Here is a 15,676-nt window from a genome sequence, read left to right as displayed (position 1 = left end):
ATAGACCCAGAATAGCAAGGGATACGGCTCTAAGTTAATAGTACTGACTTGCTGAATCAATTTTGTTTCTTCCTCACCCACCATACAACTCTCACCGGCTCTGCTGAAAGCTTACTGAAAGAAAGCTTGCACACATCCCTGAGATGGAAGGGATCTGGGACACGGCGCGAAGTGCAAGTTTCATGGTCAGCTTCAGCAGATTTACTTAGCATGAATTTTAGTGTAATTTTTCTTCTTCCTCTCCCTTCGACAGTAATTACTCAGCTCTCGTATTTGCACTCTGCTTTTAACAGTCTTTGTTACTATTATAACTGCCCTCTTCCCCTTTTAAATAAGTCACTTCAGATTCTTGTTGAAAGTAGGTTGGCATAAATACATACATAGTTATAATGTACATGTTCACATAGTTATACATATATAGTTACAATGTACACTCAGCAACACAGAACTAGATTTCTAATATGAGAAAAGTAAATTACAAAAAAAAAGACTGAAAAGTGAAAATGGAGTCAATGTTAGATAATCACCTAATTGAAAGACCATCTTCTCATGAAAGTGAATTATCAAAGCTATTTGTAAATATAAAGGACAATAAGCAAAGAGAGGGCGGCACAGGAATGGGGGAGGGAGAGAAATGTTGGGAGGGGACGGCATCATCAGAAAGTTGACGTTTTTGGTAACACTATTCCGAAAGCAGTATAAACGTGGCTAGTTTAATGCATCAGGGACTTGGACTGAAAGGCGCACATTTAGACACTCCCTCCACCTCTTACTTTGGTGCACACAGGCTGCCTGTTAATGTCTTACTATGCTCAATTGTAACTGTAGTTAAGTCTTTCCATTACTTGCATTCGAGTCCAGTCAGAAAAGGGGCGTGTTCTCTACTAACAGAGACCCTGGCGCACAAAATGCTTCTGCCACAGGAACCACTTGGAAGGCCCACACCCACTCCCTGTGACGACCTTCAGAACTTCCTGTTCTCTTCGTGGAACAGGACTCTGCAAGAACCTTGCTGTTTACACTTCACATGTACTAATTCATTTAATCCTCATGACAGTCTCATAAGGTCAAAACGATTACTCGCCTCATCTTATAGATGAAAAAACAAAGGCCCAGGGAGGCTACAGAATGTGACCAAGGCCACACAGCTACTAAGTGGCAGGGCCAGGGTATAAAATCCAGCAGTCGCTCCAGGGTCCACACTTTTAGTAATTCCTTTGTGTGGCCTCCTGCGAATTCCTAAAGGCTCTTGTACCCAATCCTATTACTGTACCTGCTTGAAAAGTATTAATACCATTTTTCTGCCTTCCTACAGAATTCTCACCCTAACACTAACACCTAAGCAAATGGCCTAAAACATTGAATCAAGGCTACTAAAATAATACTGATTTAATTGCTCTCACAGCTCTGTCTTCATGGAGCTTTCTTTCAGCAGCCTTGTGCTAAACTTCAATTATGCTTTTACACTGGTTTTGACATTTAACTCAAAGAATAATTCATGGAAATACTTAAAAGTTTAAGGTTATCTCAAATATTTTCAGTTCATGATTACAGCACAAAGCCTTAAAGAGAACACCCCACCATTTAACGGGTTTGCCAGCCGACACAACACTGAGACTGGGAGGAAGTGGCTGTTCCTCTACACAGGAGGTGGGACCGTCAGTACTAATCCAGATAACACACCAATGGAACTGCACCCTAACTAAAAGGAAGAATGAAGAAAGCTATGGGTACCAACCAAGCTTACAGCCTAAAAATACTGAATTCGGTCATTTGTGATATTAAGCTGGGATGCATATTTTAGACTAACTCCCCAGAGGACATGCTGACGCCGCCCTGACCCCCTGCCTACCTCTCCATCCCTGGGGGAGCCTTCCCCCAGACCTTCTACTCCTCTATTTTGGAGGACCAATATGGTCCTGCATACTGCCTGCTCCTCCATGTGGTATTTATCCTATTCTCTTGTACAACAGTTCTGCATGTTGTCCAAAAGTTACCTGAAGGCAAGGTCTTTTCACCCTTGAATAAACTACATTCTCTTTCTGAATGTAGCATTCAGCCCCATAAACAAGCAGCCACTGGTATTTGTTAATAACTGATGATGTGCAATAGTTTAATTAGGCTTAAGCTGTTTTTTTGAATTGAAATTTTTAACGCCTAAATCTCAGTCAAAAACTAATAAAAAGTCCTTTTCTAATGATAATATTTTAAATTAAGTGTTTAATAGGAAAAGAATGTCCAGCCAGGATACCTAGTTTCACAAACTGCTATTCCTCCTGAGTCAATGTCTAAACCAAACAAGGAAATACACCAGGTAAGGTCTGTGTAGTGTCCAGATTTCATGATATACTTAGTAACTACCTCTGAACACAAGAGACCTAAACACATGCCTCTCGGTAAAGGCAAATAAACTGGCTAAATCTAACAGTGGGTACAGTGGCTAGGGAAAAGCTTACTAAACTTGCACTATGCAAAATCCCTTCATTAATGGAAAATAATGAATGATGAAGAGGCCTAGGCTAACATACATGCAATGGCACTAAAATAAGACTCGAGAGCCTTCTGTGGCTGCCTGACAACATGCAGACGCAGCCCTGATATGGTCCAGGGGAGGAAGGAGGAAACACAGAACAGGGAACTGACAAACAGAAGCCCAGTGGGTTAACCCCCCCTTCTGCCACTTGAAATGAAGGTAGAACTTTAGAAATTTCTAGTTTTATGAAAATAAGTAAAAGAATTCAAGTCAGGAAAAGTTTGTCAGCTGCCAAAGAAACCAGAATAACCTTTTGCTTACAAAGAGACTGATTAAAATTCATGCTCCTTCTTGCATTCAAGTTTTCTACATGAGCTGAATGTAGAGGAAAATAAATGAACTATGTCAAGGTTCACAATACCTATGAAAAAATAAATTCAGAAAGTTAGATAATATTTTCCTTTTGTATCCCAAATTCAAATTCAACTTCAAAGAAAAAAAATTCCTTATCAGAATCTCCTTATCTGCTAGAAATTAACCTCAAAGTTCTTTTAAACTTCACTTCTACTTATGAATATTTCCTACCCAACTGATTCTGGAAATAAGCCAGGAACACCACAAAAGAGAGGCAAAAATCACGGCTTCCGTGGGGCCCTCTGAAGATGCATCACCCATCACTTAGTACGATGAAACCTACACACCATCAATAGGATGCACCAATCCCGTTTCACTTGTGGCAGTGATAGATTCTTAAAGATTCAAATAATCTTTAACATCCTGCATGTTGTCTAGAGGCCAGTCATTGGATGTCTTCTCAGGATGCAAAGCAGGACTCCTCCAGCCCATTCCTGTTCAGCCTGTTTCATCTCCCACAGCATTTAGAACAAAGAACCTGCCAGAATCCACTGCCATCAAAAGGGACAGCTAACTAATCAAAGAAACACAGACCCCTAACCTTGCCCTGACACACATGCTTGTATCTAAATGACCACAAATGTGCCCTGAAGAAACTCAGGTCCACATGACATTACAAAACGAATCACACCAGAAACACACCATCAATTACTGGTGTAATTAGCAACACCAGAAAAGAAGTCTTAAAACATAATGCTAATGTATTTATCTGAACTACCATTCCCATTTCTCTAATTTATTTCATCAAGTGGAAAAAAATGGCAGCAACGAAACATCTCACTAATAGGATGCATGTAGTGCCAAATAAAAATGCTGTCTATATTTTAACTACAAAAATTGACAGCTATGTGTGTATGTGTGTGTGTGTTTTATTAACAGTAGCATAAAAATTTGAAATAAAACAGAAACCTTGAGGGGTGTGGGGGTGTGGAGGGTGGTTGCCAGGATCTATTTAAAATGGAAAGGATGGGTTTTTTCCCAAATACCTTATCAGGCCACCACTGCAAATCTTCTCCTAGAGATACTGGACTTTGAACAGGCGTATTCTTCTTGTCCAAGTTTGGCTCTCCTTCCTTGCTGGTAGAGCCCCTTTCATTATCAAATGAGGCTCCATCAAGCCACCTTCGTTCACGTAAACGTAAAACGGACTCACGTTCACGCAACAGCTCAGAGTCTCTCTCTAAGGGAAGAAGGAGAACTGGTATGCAATTGGGTCACACCAGTGGGATAAAAGTAAGCCACTCTCTAGTAAAGACCCTTCAGGAGGCAACGAACAGCAGTTTATCTACTCACAAAATTCCACGTATATGTATTTCTAATAAGCCTGACATGCAACATTCAAAACATTAACTCTTTCAAGTAAATGTACAAACATTATAAACTAGTATTTTTAAGAACTATGTAGAGGCAGACTTTTCTGAATTTCAACTTCATGTTTTTAGAGAATTACTTTATTTTATGCTGGGCTTTGAATTTTTTAAATGGAGTTTAAAATTTCTGGCTTTCATTAAAAATGCTTATCACAAGTTTCTATTTATCTTTTAGAAAATGTACACAAACTAGAATTTCAACATTGGATATATATGTAAACCAATAGTATCTGTTAAAATGTCATCTATTATTTAAAAAAAAAAAAAACCCGCACATATAGGGAAAAAGTCGAAATGGTTAAATTCATTAACACTAAAACTTTTGATAATCTAAGCCTTCATTTACAGCAATTTTATGGGCTGGATTTTTATGCATAAGTCTTACTTAAAAATTTTTGAGAAACCAGACAGGACTTTATTTTTTTCTTTTAAGAATCTTTATAGAAAGATTTCCTTACAAAATTGCTTGCCCTTCAACTGGCTATGAATTCTATACAGCCAGATTTCTGCAGTTCGCTCACACATTACTTTTTTAAATAGTTAATCAAAATAAACTTTCCAAGATTTTGAGAAGGAGGATTAAAAACAATATTAAGTTGAACCATGTAAAACTGCCATTAATGCAGGTCAAAAAACCAGCAAATACCAGCAATTTTATATGGCTCAAACTAAAAGAAATGCCTACTACATTGAATGACTTAAGAAAAAGCAAAAGGGAAAAATTTAGAGTTATTTGTGTTAGATACTGAATATTTGAAAATGCAACATTTGACACATTGAAGGCACTTGTTTTAAAAAATTTAAAGTTATTACATAATAGGTTCAGTATGTTAAAAGATCATAGCTTTGTTGTTTTAAAACTGTTTTTAAGTACCAGATATTTGCAACAACCTCTTAATATAATATGGCATCTTTTTCAGTTTACTAATGATCAGTAAATAATATAGCTGATTGTTACTGAATCAAGCAGTTTTACATTCTAGAAAGTATTGCCTTAACAAAATTAAAATTCAAACTTAATCTATATACCAACACAGATATGTAATTTCAAAATCTCCTTTCTATCCTTTCCTATATCCTCTAAAATAACATTCTAATAAGCTAAACATTTCTATATATTTATTACTGGCCAATCCCATTCAAGAAGTTTTTTTCCATTTAACCAGGATTTAAAATTAATAATCACTTTATTTTAATCAAATAAACTAAAGAGACTTGTTTTCCGAATGCTGCATGTCACTATAAAGTAGAAATCTGCTTTTAGTTCAGAATCCATAACACTTTTTAAAAATAGTTAGGTAAGTCATAACCCTTGATGAGTATTCCACAATATAGATTAGATCATCTCTAAAGTATTGTGGCTCTTTAAAAATCAAAATAACTAGTTTTAATGCCAAAGCATCCAAAAACACTAGTAATTAATTACTTCATCTACGGTAATGTTAAAAGTTCAAATATAGTAAATTTTACCACTCTCTCGCCATACAGCCAGCCAATGATCACAAAGAAGTAATTGCAAAATTACCTCGAGATGAGCCTAGCCTGGAAAGTGATGAGCGACGAAATGATGGGTAACCGAAATAGCTAATGTCTTCAGAAAACATGGCGTCTGCATCAATGATGACACTTGGGTGGGCAGAGTGGATGTCGGCATCAAGAAGAGACATAAGATCCTCTACAAAACAGAAACAAATAAAAATGAAGCAGACACAGAGAAGACATCTGCAGACCACTGGAAGATCTCTGCAAGTTAAACCGGATTAAAATCCAGAACTGACTGACACAGCCTAAGGACAAAAAGCAGTAACTACCTAGGAAATAGAGTGAACATTCTTAACAAATATTTTAAGTAACATCAAATGCATGTCTGTTGCTTATGCTACCTATTAAAAAGTTATAAGAAAATAAGATCTCTATTTAAGATAATTGTGACACCAGAGATACTGCAGTTAAATTTAAATGTAATTAAGACATATTCAGTAATAAAGGCACCAAAAAACAAAATTCCAGCATCATCTGTCAGCCAGCAGTAAAGCCACACGGACATCCATTTCTTCACTGGGACAAAACATGGGTCCACTGAGCAAAGACATGTCCCCATTTTCCCTTAAAAAGAATTTTGTAATCAAAAACCACTATAGTGAAAAGTACCTGCCACCTTGGAAATTAAAGTCAGACTATTCAATGCACTTTAAAACTCCACCCCCAGTTTAAATGACTCTCGCCCCCCAGAGACGAGAAAACCGTGCTGGCGACCCACAAACCTCCAGGCAAGTAAGATTCACTGGCGGTGTCATCCCCGTCATCTCCATCCTCATCGTCCCGGCTAAGCAAGTTATTTACAGCAAGGTTTACATCAAGGTTTGTTCGCTGAAGTTCCCGAATAATGACGCTTCTGGATTTGCCTTGTAAAACAACTTGGGCCTAAAATAAAAAAATCCAAGAGTGCTATACTAATTCTCTTTTGATTAAATTCTTTCTCAAAATCATCTTCCCAGGATTAATACAGGAAAGCAGTGATATGAGCCCTGATTACAGCCCATTACAATATTCAATTCAGTTACACCTCATGCTGTCCTGTGCCTTAGGTTCAGTGTTCTCCAAGGTCCGTACCTGCGAAATCAGCTCCTCTGGGATGACGGACGCGGGGATAACCGGCTGGGGCTGACTGCCCAAAAGCCCGGACCCTCGGTCCCGTCCTGTCCGAATCACTCGAGTCTGTCGACGGGAATCTCGGGCTCCAGCTGATGACCGACCGGAGGACCCTCCTCCACTCCCGCCTACTCCAGAACTCCAGCGACTTCTAAATATTGGAGAATTTATAGAATTATCATTTTATACAATCATTCTGAAAAGATCACTTCAGATCTCATTTTCATTCTCTTAAGCTAAGATAAAGCTATTTGTCTAATTGATAGTGGAACTGAGCTTTAAAATAACACTTCTAATCTTTTAAATGTTTATGTATAAAATCACTTTTTAGAAGGATAAATATCATACTTTTGTACCTTTTAAAATATTTTAAAAAACACACACGTACTGCCCTAGCTGGATGGCTCAGTTGGTTGGCTCAGTTGGTTGGCGCATTGTCCCATACACCAAAAGGTTGTGAGTTCGATCCCTGTTCAGGGCACATACCTAAGTTGTAGGTTCAATCTTCAGTTGTGGTGCACAGGGGAGGCACCCAGTTGGTGCCCCCTCACCACCACCCTACCCCCCCTTTCCCTCTTTCTCTCTCTCTCAAACCAGTGAGCATATTCTCAGGTGAGGACTTACAAAATAGTAACTAAAATTTAAAAAACATCAATGCTGACAAATCTAAAGTGAGTTCTACTGCGCATCTCACCTCTGCTGAAAAGCCCCAGCAGACGTAACCACCGACACTGTTACTCAAAAAGTAAAAACCCAGAGTCCAGAACGGGAAGTGCTTGGCATGGAATAAAATATTCATTTGCAAAGGTAATATACTGTTCACTAACATTCGGTACTATTAACCAACTTGAGCAAAGATAACCTATTCCTTAAAACATGTTAATTTTAAGAAATTTTATTCAATGATTTTATAGAGAGAGAAAAAGGAGAAGTAGGGAGATAGACAAGGAGAGAGGGATGGTGAGGGGGGACACATGGATTTGTTGTTCCATTTATTTACACATCCACTGGTTGGGTCTCGTATGTGCCCTGCCTGGGGACCCAATGGATAACCCTGGAGTGTTGGAACAACACTCCAAGCAGTTGAACTCCCCAGACGGAGCCTGGGCCCTGATTTTTTCTTTTCTTTTTTTTAAATTAGTGACTTTTTCTTGTTTAAAGTATTTTTTAAATATTATTTATTTATTTTTAGAGATACAGTAAGGAAGGGAGAAAGAGAGGGAGAGAAACGTCAGTGTGTGGTTGCTTCTTACGCACTCCCTGCTGGGAACCTGGTCTGCAACCCAGGCATGTGCCCCGGCTGGGAATCGAACCAGAGACCTTTCTTTTGGTTCACAGGCAGGCAGTCAATCCACTGAGCCACACCAGCCAGGGCTAATTTTTTCTTATGTATGAAAAAACAACTTAGAAAAGGGTATGACATCTTCTTCACTTATTGCCCCAAACAGGAGAATTAAGTATCTTCATTCAAATTAAATAAGCTAGATAACCATAAACAATGGCTTTTCTGCATTCATTCAGGTTTTATGAAAATGGCCACAATAAAATCACATTAGCCTTTAAATTATGACAGTGCCAGTTCTCTTTAATAGAGATTATTCAGTCTAGAAAGTGGCTCTGTACCTCCCTCCTCTGCACTGCACTCACCCAAGGCTGAAACCTTCCACCTCCCACTGCAAATGGATTTAGTTTACATCTGATTTTCCAAGCCTTTCATTTTCCTTCTTAAAAATGTGTGACTACATTAATCGGTAACAATACTCAAATCAATACACAACAAAGTTCTTGATCTCTCTTCTCACTTAAAACTGGAAAAGCCAGTCTCTGTCTTAACAAATAACAACATTTTAAACAGTCTCCTTAGTAAAATGGGTGAGAAAAACACTCCAGAAAACCTGGTGCCATCCTTTTTGAAAGCTTCCTACACTTGTTGATGCACACTGTCAATTCATACTTGTGCGCCATCAGTATCTAGAGTCTAAGAACTGCCCAAAATAAGATAATTTTAGAGAAGAAGAATACAGTGTATTCTCAGGGCTGCGTAACACGTTTTATTGGGTTAGCTAAGAAGTTCATTTGGTTTTTCCCCTAAGATGGCTCTAGTAGCACGTAGTTGTCCTTAACTTCATTCAAAAACATTTTATTAAACTATATAGTGACAGCCATCATATCAGTGTGCCTTTAAAAGAACTACTCAACACTGGTTAAGTTTTTTGCAGCCATTTTAAATATTGAAGATGGAAGAAGTTACATAACATTTTCTTTCAGCATATTATGCTTTATTATTTCAAGAAAGGTAAAAATGCAACTGAAACACAAAGAAAGGTTTGTGCAGTGTATGTAGAAGGTGCTGTGACTGTTGGAATGTATCAAAAGTGGTTAGCGAAGTCTCTTGCTGGAGATTTCTCACTGGATGATGCTCAACAGTCAGGTAGACCAGTTGAAGTCAAGACATTGACTGAAAGCAATGTTATAGAATGTGGGAGATAGCCAACATACTCAAAATACCCAAACCAATACAGTTATTGGTGAAAACGAAAAATATGTCTTTCATCTCATGGAAAAAAGACTAAACATTTCTTTGGCCAACCCAATAGAAATGAAATGGTAATGAGCTATTCGTAGACCAAAATAAAAACAAATGGGCATTAAAGTATATAACATTAACAAAAATAAAAAATAAAAAATAATTCCATTTACAGTAGCATCAATAAGAATACTTAGAAATAAACTGCACCAAGAAGGTGAAAGACTTGTACACTGGAAACTACCAAACACAGCTGAAAGAAATTAAAAGATGTAAATGAATGGAAATACATCTTGTGTTCATGGACTACAAGATTTAATATTGTTAGGATGACCATAACACTCAAAGTAATCCCCAGATTCATCACAATCCCTATCAAAATCTCAATGGCATTTTTTACAAAAATAGAAAAACTCATCCTAAAACTTATAAAGAATCTCAAGAGACCCAGAATAGCCAACACAATTTTTCAAATAAAGATAAAAAAAAACAATACTGGAGGGCTCACACTTCACAAGTTGACAGTATTACAAAGCGACCATAATTAAAACAGCATGGTGCTGGCATGAAAGCAAATAGAATGCAATGGAATAGAAGCCCCAGAAATAAATTCTCGTGTATATGGTCAAATGATCTTCAACCAGGATGCCAAAACCACTCAACGGGGAAAGGATAGCATCTTCAATAAATGATACTGGAAAAACTGGATACCCACATGCAAAAGGATGAAACAGAACCCTTGTCTTACACCATATACAAAAATAAATTCAAAATGAATTAAAGATATAAGCATAAGACCTAAAAACTATAAAGTTCCTAAAAGAAAACTAAGAGAACGCTTCAGAGCAGCAAACTTGATCTCTTGGATATGACACCAAAAGCACAAGCAACAATGAAAACAAAATTAGACATAAAGGATAGTATCAAACCTAAAAACTTTTATGCCTCAAAGGACAAATCCAGACAGTGAAAAGGTAACCTATGGAATGGGAGAAAATATCTGCAAATCATATAGTTGCTAAAGGGGTTAATATCCAGAATGTTTAAAGAGCTGCTACACCCAACAACAACAACAATCCAACAGCCCAACTGAAAATGGGCAAAGGACATGGACAGACATTTCTCCAAAGATGACACACAAATGGCCAAGCATATGGAAAAATGTTCAACGTCACTAATCATCAGAGAAACGCAAATCAAAACCACAGTCAGATAATTGCCTCAAACCTGTTAGAATGGCTACTAACAACAGCAACACAAAAATTGCCAGTGTTGCTGAGGGTGTGAAGAGCTGGAACCCTCATGTACTGTTAGTGGGACTGTAAAATGGTGCAGTGCCACAGAAAACAGTGTGGCAGTTCCTCAAAATTAAAAACAGAACTATTATATGACCCAGCAATGCCACTTCTGGATATACATTGAAGAATTTAAAGCAGAGCCTCAAAGAGATATTTGCAATACCCATATGCATAAGTGCACTACTGACCACAGCCAAGCAGCAGAAGCAACCTAAATGCCCATCAAAGATGTACAGATAAACAAATATGGTATAAACCAAAATATTTAATAACAGTAAAAACTAGGTGTGGAGTTTAGGAGACTGTCAGTACTATCTGTAATTTTTCTGTCAATGTACATCTGTTCTAAAATAAAAGTTTATTTTAAAGAGGATACACATATGCAAACAGATGCACATGTACACACACCCTATATATGTATGACTGGTGTATGGGCCTGTGGTATGTGCATATATTTATTTACATGAAGATATTAATTACTTTCAATATTTAAATCAGGGGATTTCACATAAAAATCCAGACTTGCAGCTTTTCTGAGGACTAAAAAGGGGGGAGAGGCACAGAGGTTCACACTGGGCAACAACTCCCCTGCGGTAATAATCACACGATGGTTACCATTTTTTAGCAAGTATTTTTAATTAAGGTGCAGACACTGCTGTTTTATACATGATGCTTCTGCAATTAACAGATAAACTAAAACTAGTGTAAACGTAACTTTTATGTGACTCCCTTTATTGCAATATTTGTTTCATTGCAATGGTCTGGACCCAAACACACAATTAGCTATGAGGTATCATGCCTGGCTATAGAATCATTATGTTGTACACCTGAAATTTCATGTCAATTATACCTCAAATTTTTTAAAAGGCAAAATTAACTTTATTATAGTCTTTAAGTTTTAGCTAAATGAATTTCAAACCTCACTAATTCAAAAAGAGCTATCAGATTTGGATACCAGAATGAAAAAAAATCTTTTTTTTTTTAACCTAAGAATGAGTCACAAAACCAAAGACAGTATTACTGAAATGTCTAAACGACATAAGTGCTATGCTAAATGATGTTATATACCCATGTGAGACTTTACATTTTTAAAAGGCCAAGAACCTGGGTTAACTGTAATTAGCCTATATGGGTTATTTTTATCCTGGTAGCTCAAATGAGCAGCAGGAGCTCCTGCCCAGAGTCAAGAGATTCTCCTCATTCCACCACTAGATAACACTGCAGACACAAACTCACAGTGAGCGTGCCCAGAGCACTGGCCCAGACCAACGGGTGCCGCCATCCGGCCACAGCTTACCCCAGGGTGTTGCCTGCCAGCCTGCCGAGAGTCTCGGAGCCTGAGAGGAACCACGGGGAGTCACTCGTCCTACCAGGCCTCGAGGTCCTCCCTGCCCCCGAGTTGCTGTTCAACTTCGACCTGGGAAAAAACAAGTGGTAGAACAATCTCAGAATAGTCCCAAACTGCCCAAGAACAAGCCTGGATTTCCAGGCCTCACTACTCCGGGACCTCCTATGGTGAAAGAGCAGCCTAAGTGTTCTCTGATCAATCCCACTAAAACATATACTCACATGCAAGAGCGAATCTAGCAACTTGCTGCCTTATAACAATCAGGAGCTCTTTACTGGTTGACCCTATTTTCAAGGTTTAACTACAGATGAATTATTCTTCAGATTTCTTAAAATAATCAATGGTTTCCTTAGAAACAGTCCACTGAAATTCATCCTGCATTGCCCAGCAACCTTTTTTTACATGCCATCATTTATAAAGACCAAAAATTTAAAGACCCTGTCATTTTCAAACTGAGTTACTTGATTTGAAAATATCAAAAAGAAAAAAATGCGTATCTAACAAGTTCTTTCAGTCAAAGAGCCAATCTGACTCGGGACCCGGCACACACACGTTGCTCCTCTGGTAACCTATTTCTGTTAAGTGATCACTGGAGCTGCTGCTATATTTAATGCTGGTATTTTTAGCTATACATCACTACTTGCATAAAAATTAAAATCAAACTACAAAGTAACCATTCCACTATTTTAAGTGTCTCATTTTCTGCAGTGCTTTTTTTTAACTTGAGGGTTACCAAAAATCAAAACACAGATTTAAAGAAACACCTTTGAAGAGCTGAATACTGAATGGAAAGGACATGTCTTACCCATCATTATTATCAGGTTTACCCAGTTCCAACCTGTCTGGCTGCACTGAAAAACCGATCCTGCAAACTCTACCATCCTAAAAGCAAAGAAAACAGAAGAAATTCCAAAGTGAAACATGTGTTAAAATTTGAATTTATTCAAATTCACATTTTCCCAACATCAATTACATGCCCATCACTGTCAATTCACAACACAACAAATAAGCTCCCTTTCGGAAGGTGCTCACGCCTGAGCTGGGGAAGTATGTTTTACATACGTTATCAAGAAACCAGGAAAAGTAATTTAAAATATCGCAATCTGACAGAATCAGAATGAGGAAATGACTGAACATCGGGACTTCTCCATTCTATTACTACTCAGTTTCAAGCTCTAATAAATCATTGAAGCCTTTTCTGGGCCCAAGAATTTACACAATAGGGGAATGGAACTGGGCAAACTCTGAAATAAATCTTGCAAGAAACTGCTATTTTCCATGTTTAAAAGGAAAGAAACCTACTGATACAGGGTTGTATTTCAACTGTTTATTTTCATTTCTCTTCTCCACCTTAAGCAATTTACCTCAAGAAGAAAGGCAGCATGGTTTGGTCCCACCACACACTGTTTAATGGTGGCCTGTTCCAATACATTCAGAGGGGGGTGGCTGGTGAATTAAAAAAAAAGTACGTAAGTAAAATTATTTTGTAAATGGCAAATACATCGTAGAGTTGTTTTCTTTTTTATATGTTACCCACTTAATAAAAGAATAAAAGCTGGAAAATCTATTTAAAAAATGAGTATTTTTAAAGCAATAATTGAAGAGTAATTATATCCTCATAGTCATTACAGCTCCCTGGTATGCCAGTTTTTTTAAGAACCAGCATTAAGAGAAACTGTAATTCAAATGAACCCAACCCATAAAAAACTGATAGCTTGAAATATCCCAAACAGATGTTGCCTACATATGAGCTGTTATTCCTAATAAAGAAACATCATTCTTTTCAGGAAACTGAAATATCTTACAACTCTTACCTGTTTAAATTATATTTGTTCAGTTTCTCTGAAACTTCCCGTAACCTTTAAAAACAAAGGAAAACATGAATAAACCACGCGTGTGGATGCTTCATCAACAAAGTTCTATTCTGATCGGCACTTACAGCCACTACACTCAGTGGTTTCTAAGAGCAGTGCGCGCAGTTTTTGTTATGGCAACAGTGTTTTTATTTTACCTTTGATTTCGGTTCCCAAAAAATCACAAGTCAACTCTGCAACTCCATTTCCTCACCATCCCATTAGCAACTTCAATAACATCATTAATCCAATTTTACAGATGAGAACGAGGCCTCTAGAGTTTACATCACAGAAAGTGGTAAATAGAGCTGGTACTTAACACCAGTGGAACACCAATTTTTAAACCAATTTATAAACAAGTTATATACACATGTGACAGAAGATTCTTGAATGTAAATGCACATCACAAAATGAAAATATATGGAAGGCACAAATCTATTTCCTCACAATAATAAAACTGAGTCATAATCCCCAGCAAGAATAATTTTCAAATGATGCCATAATTGCTTTCCCAAAAAAGTAGATACTCACTGATGATTTTATTCTCACTCCCAAAAAACAGCCTCTGATCCTGTGTGACATGGCCCCAGTGAAATACATTTATTTATTCTAACAAAAATATGTTTTCGTTGGTCCTGGAGTGTGCACCTTTTCTACCAAACCCATCCCCTCATTTACAAGGCGCACTTCTGGCTTCGAGACGGGAGAAAACCGCATGCGCACTGTGGTCCTCACAAGCACCACAGGAAGGTCGACTGCAAATCCAGAAGGAAGCCGGAGGCTGCATTCTGGGCACTCACAGCCTTCAGAGGACCCGGAGGCCGGCAGACTGCCCACCTTCACCACAAGTAATTTACAAAACTTTTCCCTCTACATGAGAAAGGGCTAAGAAGGGCTTTACTTCCCCCAAACCACAGTAGCGACATTTTTATAAGGCACTTAGTCACTGGCTTACAACTAAACCCATTCAACTCCATTTCTTTTTTCTTCGCTCCACACCCTCTCTTGAGTTTTCACAAAGTGCACAGTACGGGGGAGAGGGGAGATAAAATCTGTCAAAGCCTTTCCAGAGTTGGACAATAACTGAAATTAAGAATTAATGTTCCTTTCATGGCTCTAAATCTCACTCCAGGTAGCTAATATTTATAAAGTTAAAATAGGTTTTCAGAATATCAAAAGGCTAGAAAATATTTAATACCACAAGAACTTTGCACATTTCAGGACACCCAGGGGATAAAGGGATCAGTTACTGTCATCAAGTAAAGTTTCTAATCTTAAAAATCACGGTGGACTCCTGACCACACCTGCAGTGTGCACTCATGTGTGTTGGAAACAAGGCCCGCTGGGTAGCCAGTGATCTGGGGACTACCCCAGGCCGCCTACTGCTAACAGGGCTCATTCAAACCCATCAGGTCTCACATCCTCACCTACATGAGGACGGATGAATAGCTGTCTCTGGTTCTTTTCAGTCCTGAAATTCTCATGAACGTACAATATGAAAGCAAACGTCTTAGCAAAGGATACACATGCAAAGTTTTTATGGAAATAGCACCAATTAATTGTCACATTCAAATTCATCTTAGCCATTTGAAATGTTCATATACAAACTGATTTTACATGGACACTTATTTAGACAGTTTGCCCAAATACTAAATACTTCCCTTTCCTTAAATTCAATCCCGAAAGTGCTTATAAAATGTGTCATTCTTCCAAATCTCAAGAGTTATCATGACTACATTGG

The 15,676-nt window shown here is 37.9% G+C and overlaps 1 protein-coding gene across 8 annotated transcripts in view; it reads right to left on the bottom strand.

Moving 5' to 3' along the window:
- Positions 1–15,676, bottom strand: part of UBR5 (ubiquitin protein ligase E3 component n-recognin 5) — a 121,094-nt gene that overhangs the window by 67,523 nt on the left and 37,895 nt on the right. For 6 of the 8 annotated variants that reach the window (XM_037133342.2, XM_037133345.2, XM_037133344.2 and 3 more), the window contains exons 2-9: positions 13,897–13,941; positions 13,447–13,528; positions 12,888–12,964; positions 12,032–12,151; positions 6,871–7,060; positions 6,522–6,681; positions 5,783–5,932; positions 3,874–4,085 (exon numbers count right to left, since the gene is read on the bottom strand). In XM_037133342.2, the coding sequence (XP_036989237.2) occupies positions 3,874–4,085; positions 5,783–5,932; positions 6,522–6,681; positions 6,871–7,060; positions 12,032–12,151; positions 12,888–12,964; positions 13,447–13,528; positions 13,897–13,941 (1,036 nt within the window). The remainder of the gene's footprint in view (positions 1–3,873; positions 4,086–5,782; positions 5,933–6,521; positions 6,682–6,870; positions 7,061–12,031; positions 12,152–12,887; positions 12,965–13,446; positions 13,529–13,896; positions 13,942–15,676) is intronic. The other 2 variants (XM_037133346.2, XM_037133347.2) reach the window with 1 other exon arrangement.

The sequence above is a fragment of the Artibeus jamaicensis genome, unplaced genomic scaffold (genome assembly GCF_021234435.1).
Source record: "Artibeus jamaicensis isolate MK-2021 breed Jamaican fruit bat unplaced genomic scaffold, CSHL_Jam_final scaffold_916, whole genome shotgun sequence".
NCBI lineage: Eukaryota > Metazoa > Chordata > Mammalia > Chiroptera > Phyllostomidae > Artibeus > Artibeus jamaicensis.
The sequence above is the reverse complement of the archived record's forward strand: the minus strand, read 5'-3'. Positions and strand labels throughout refer to the sequence as shown.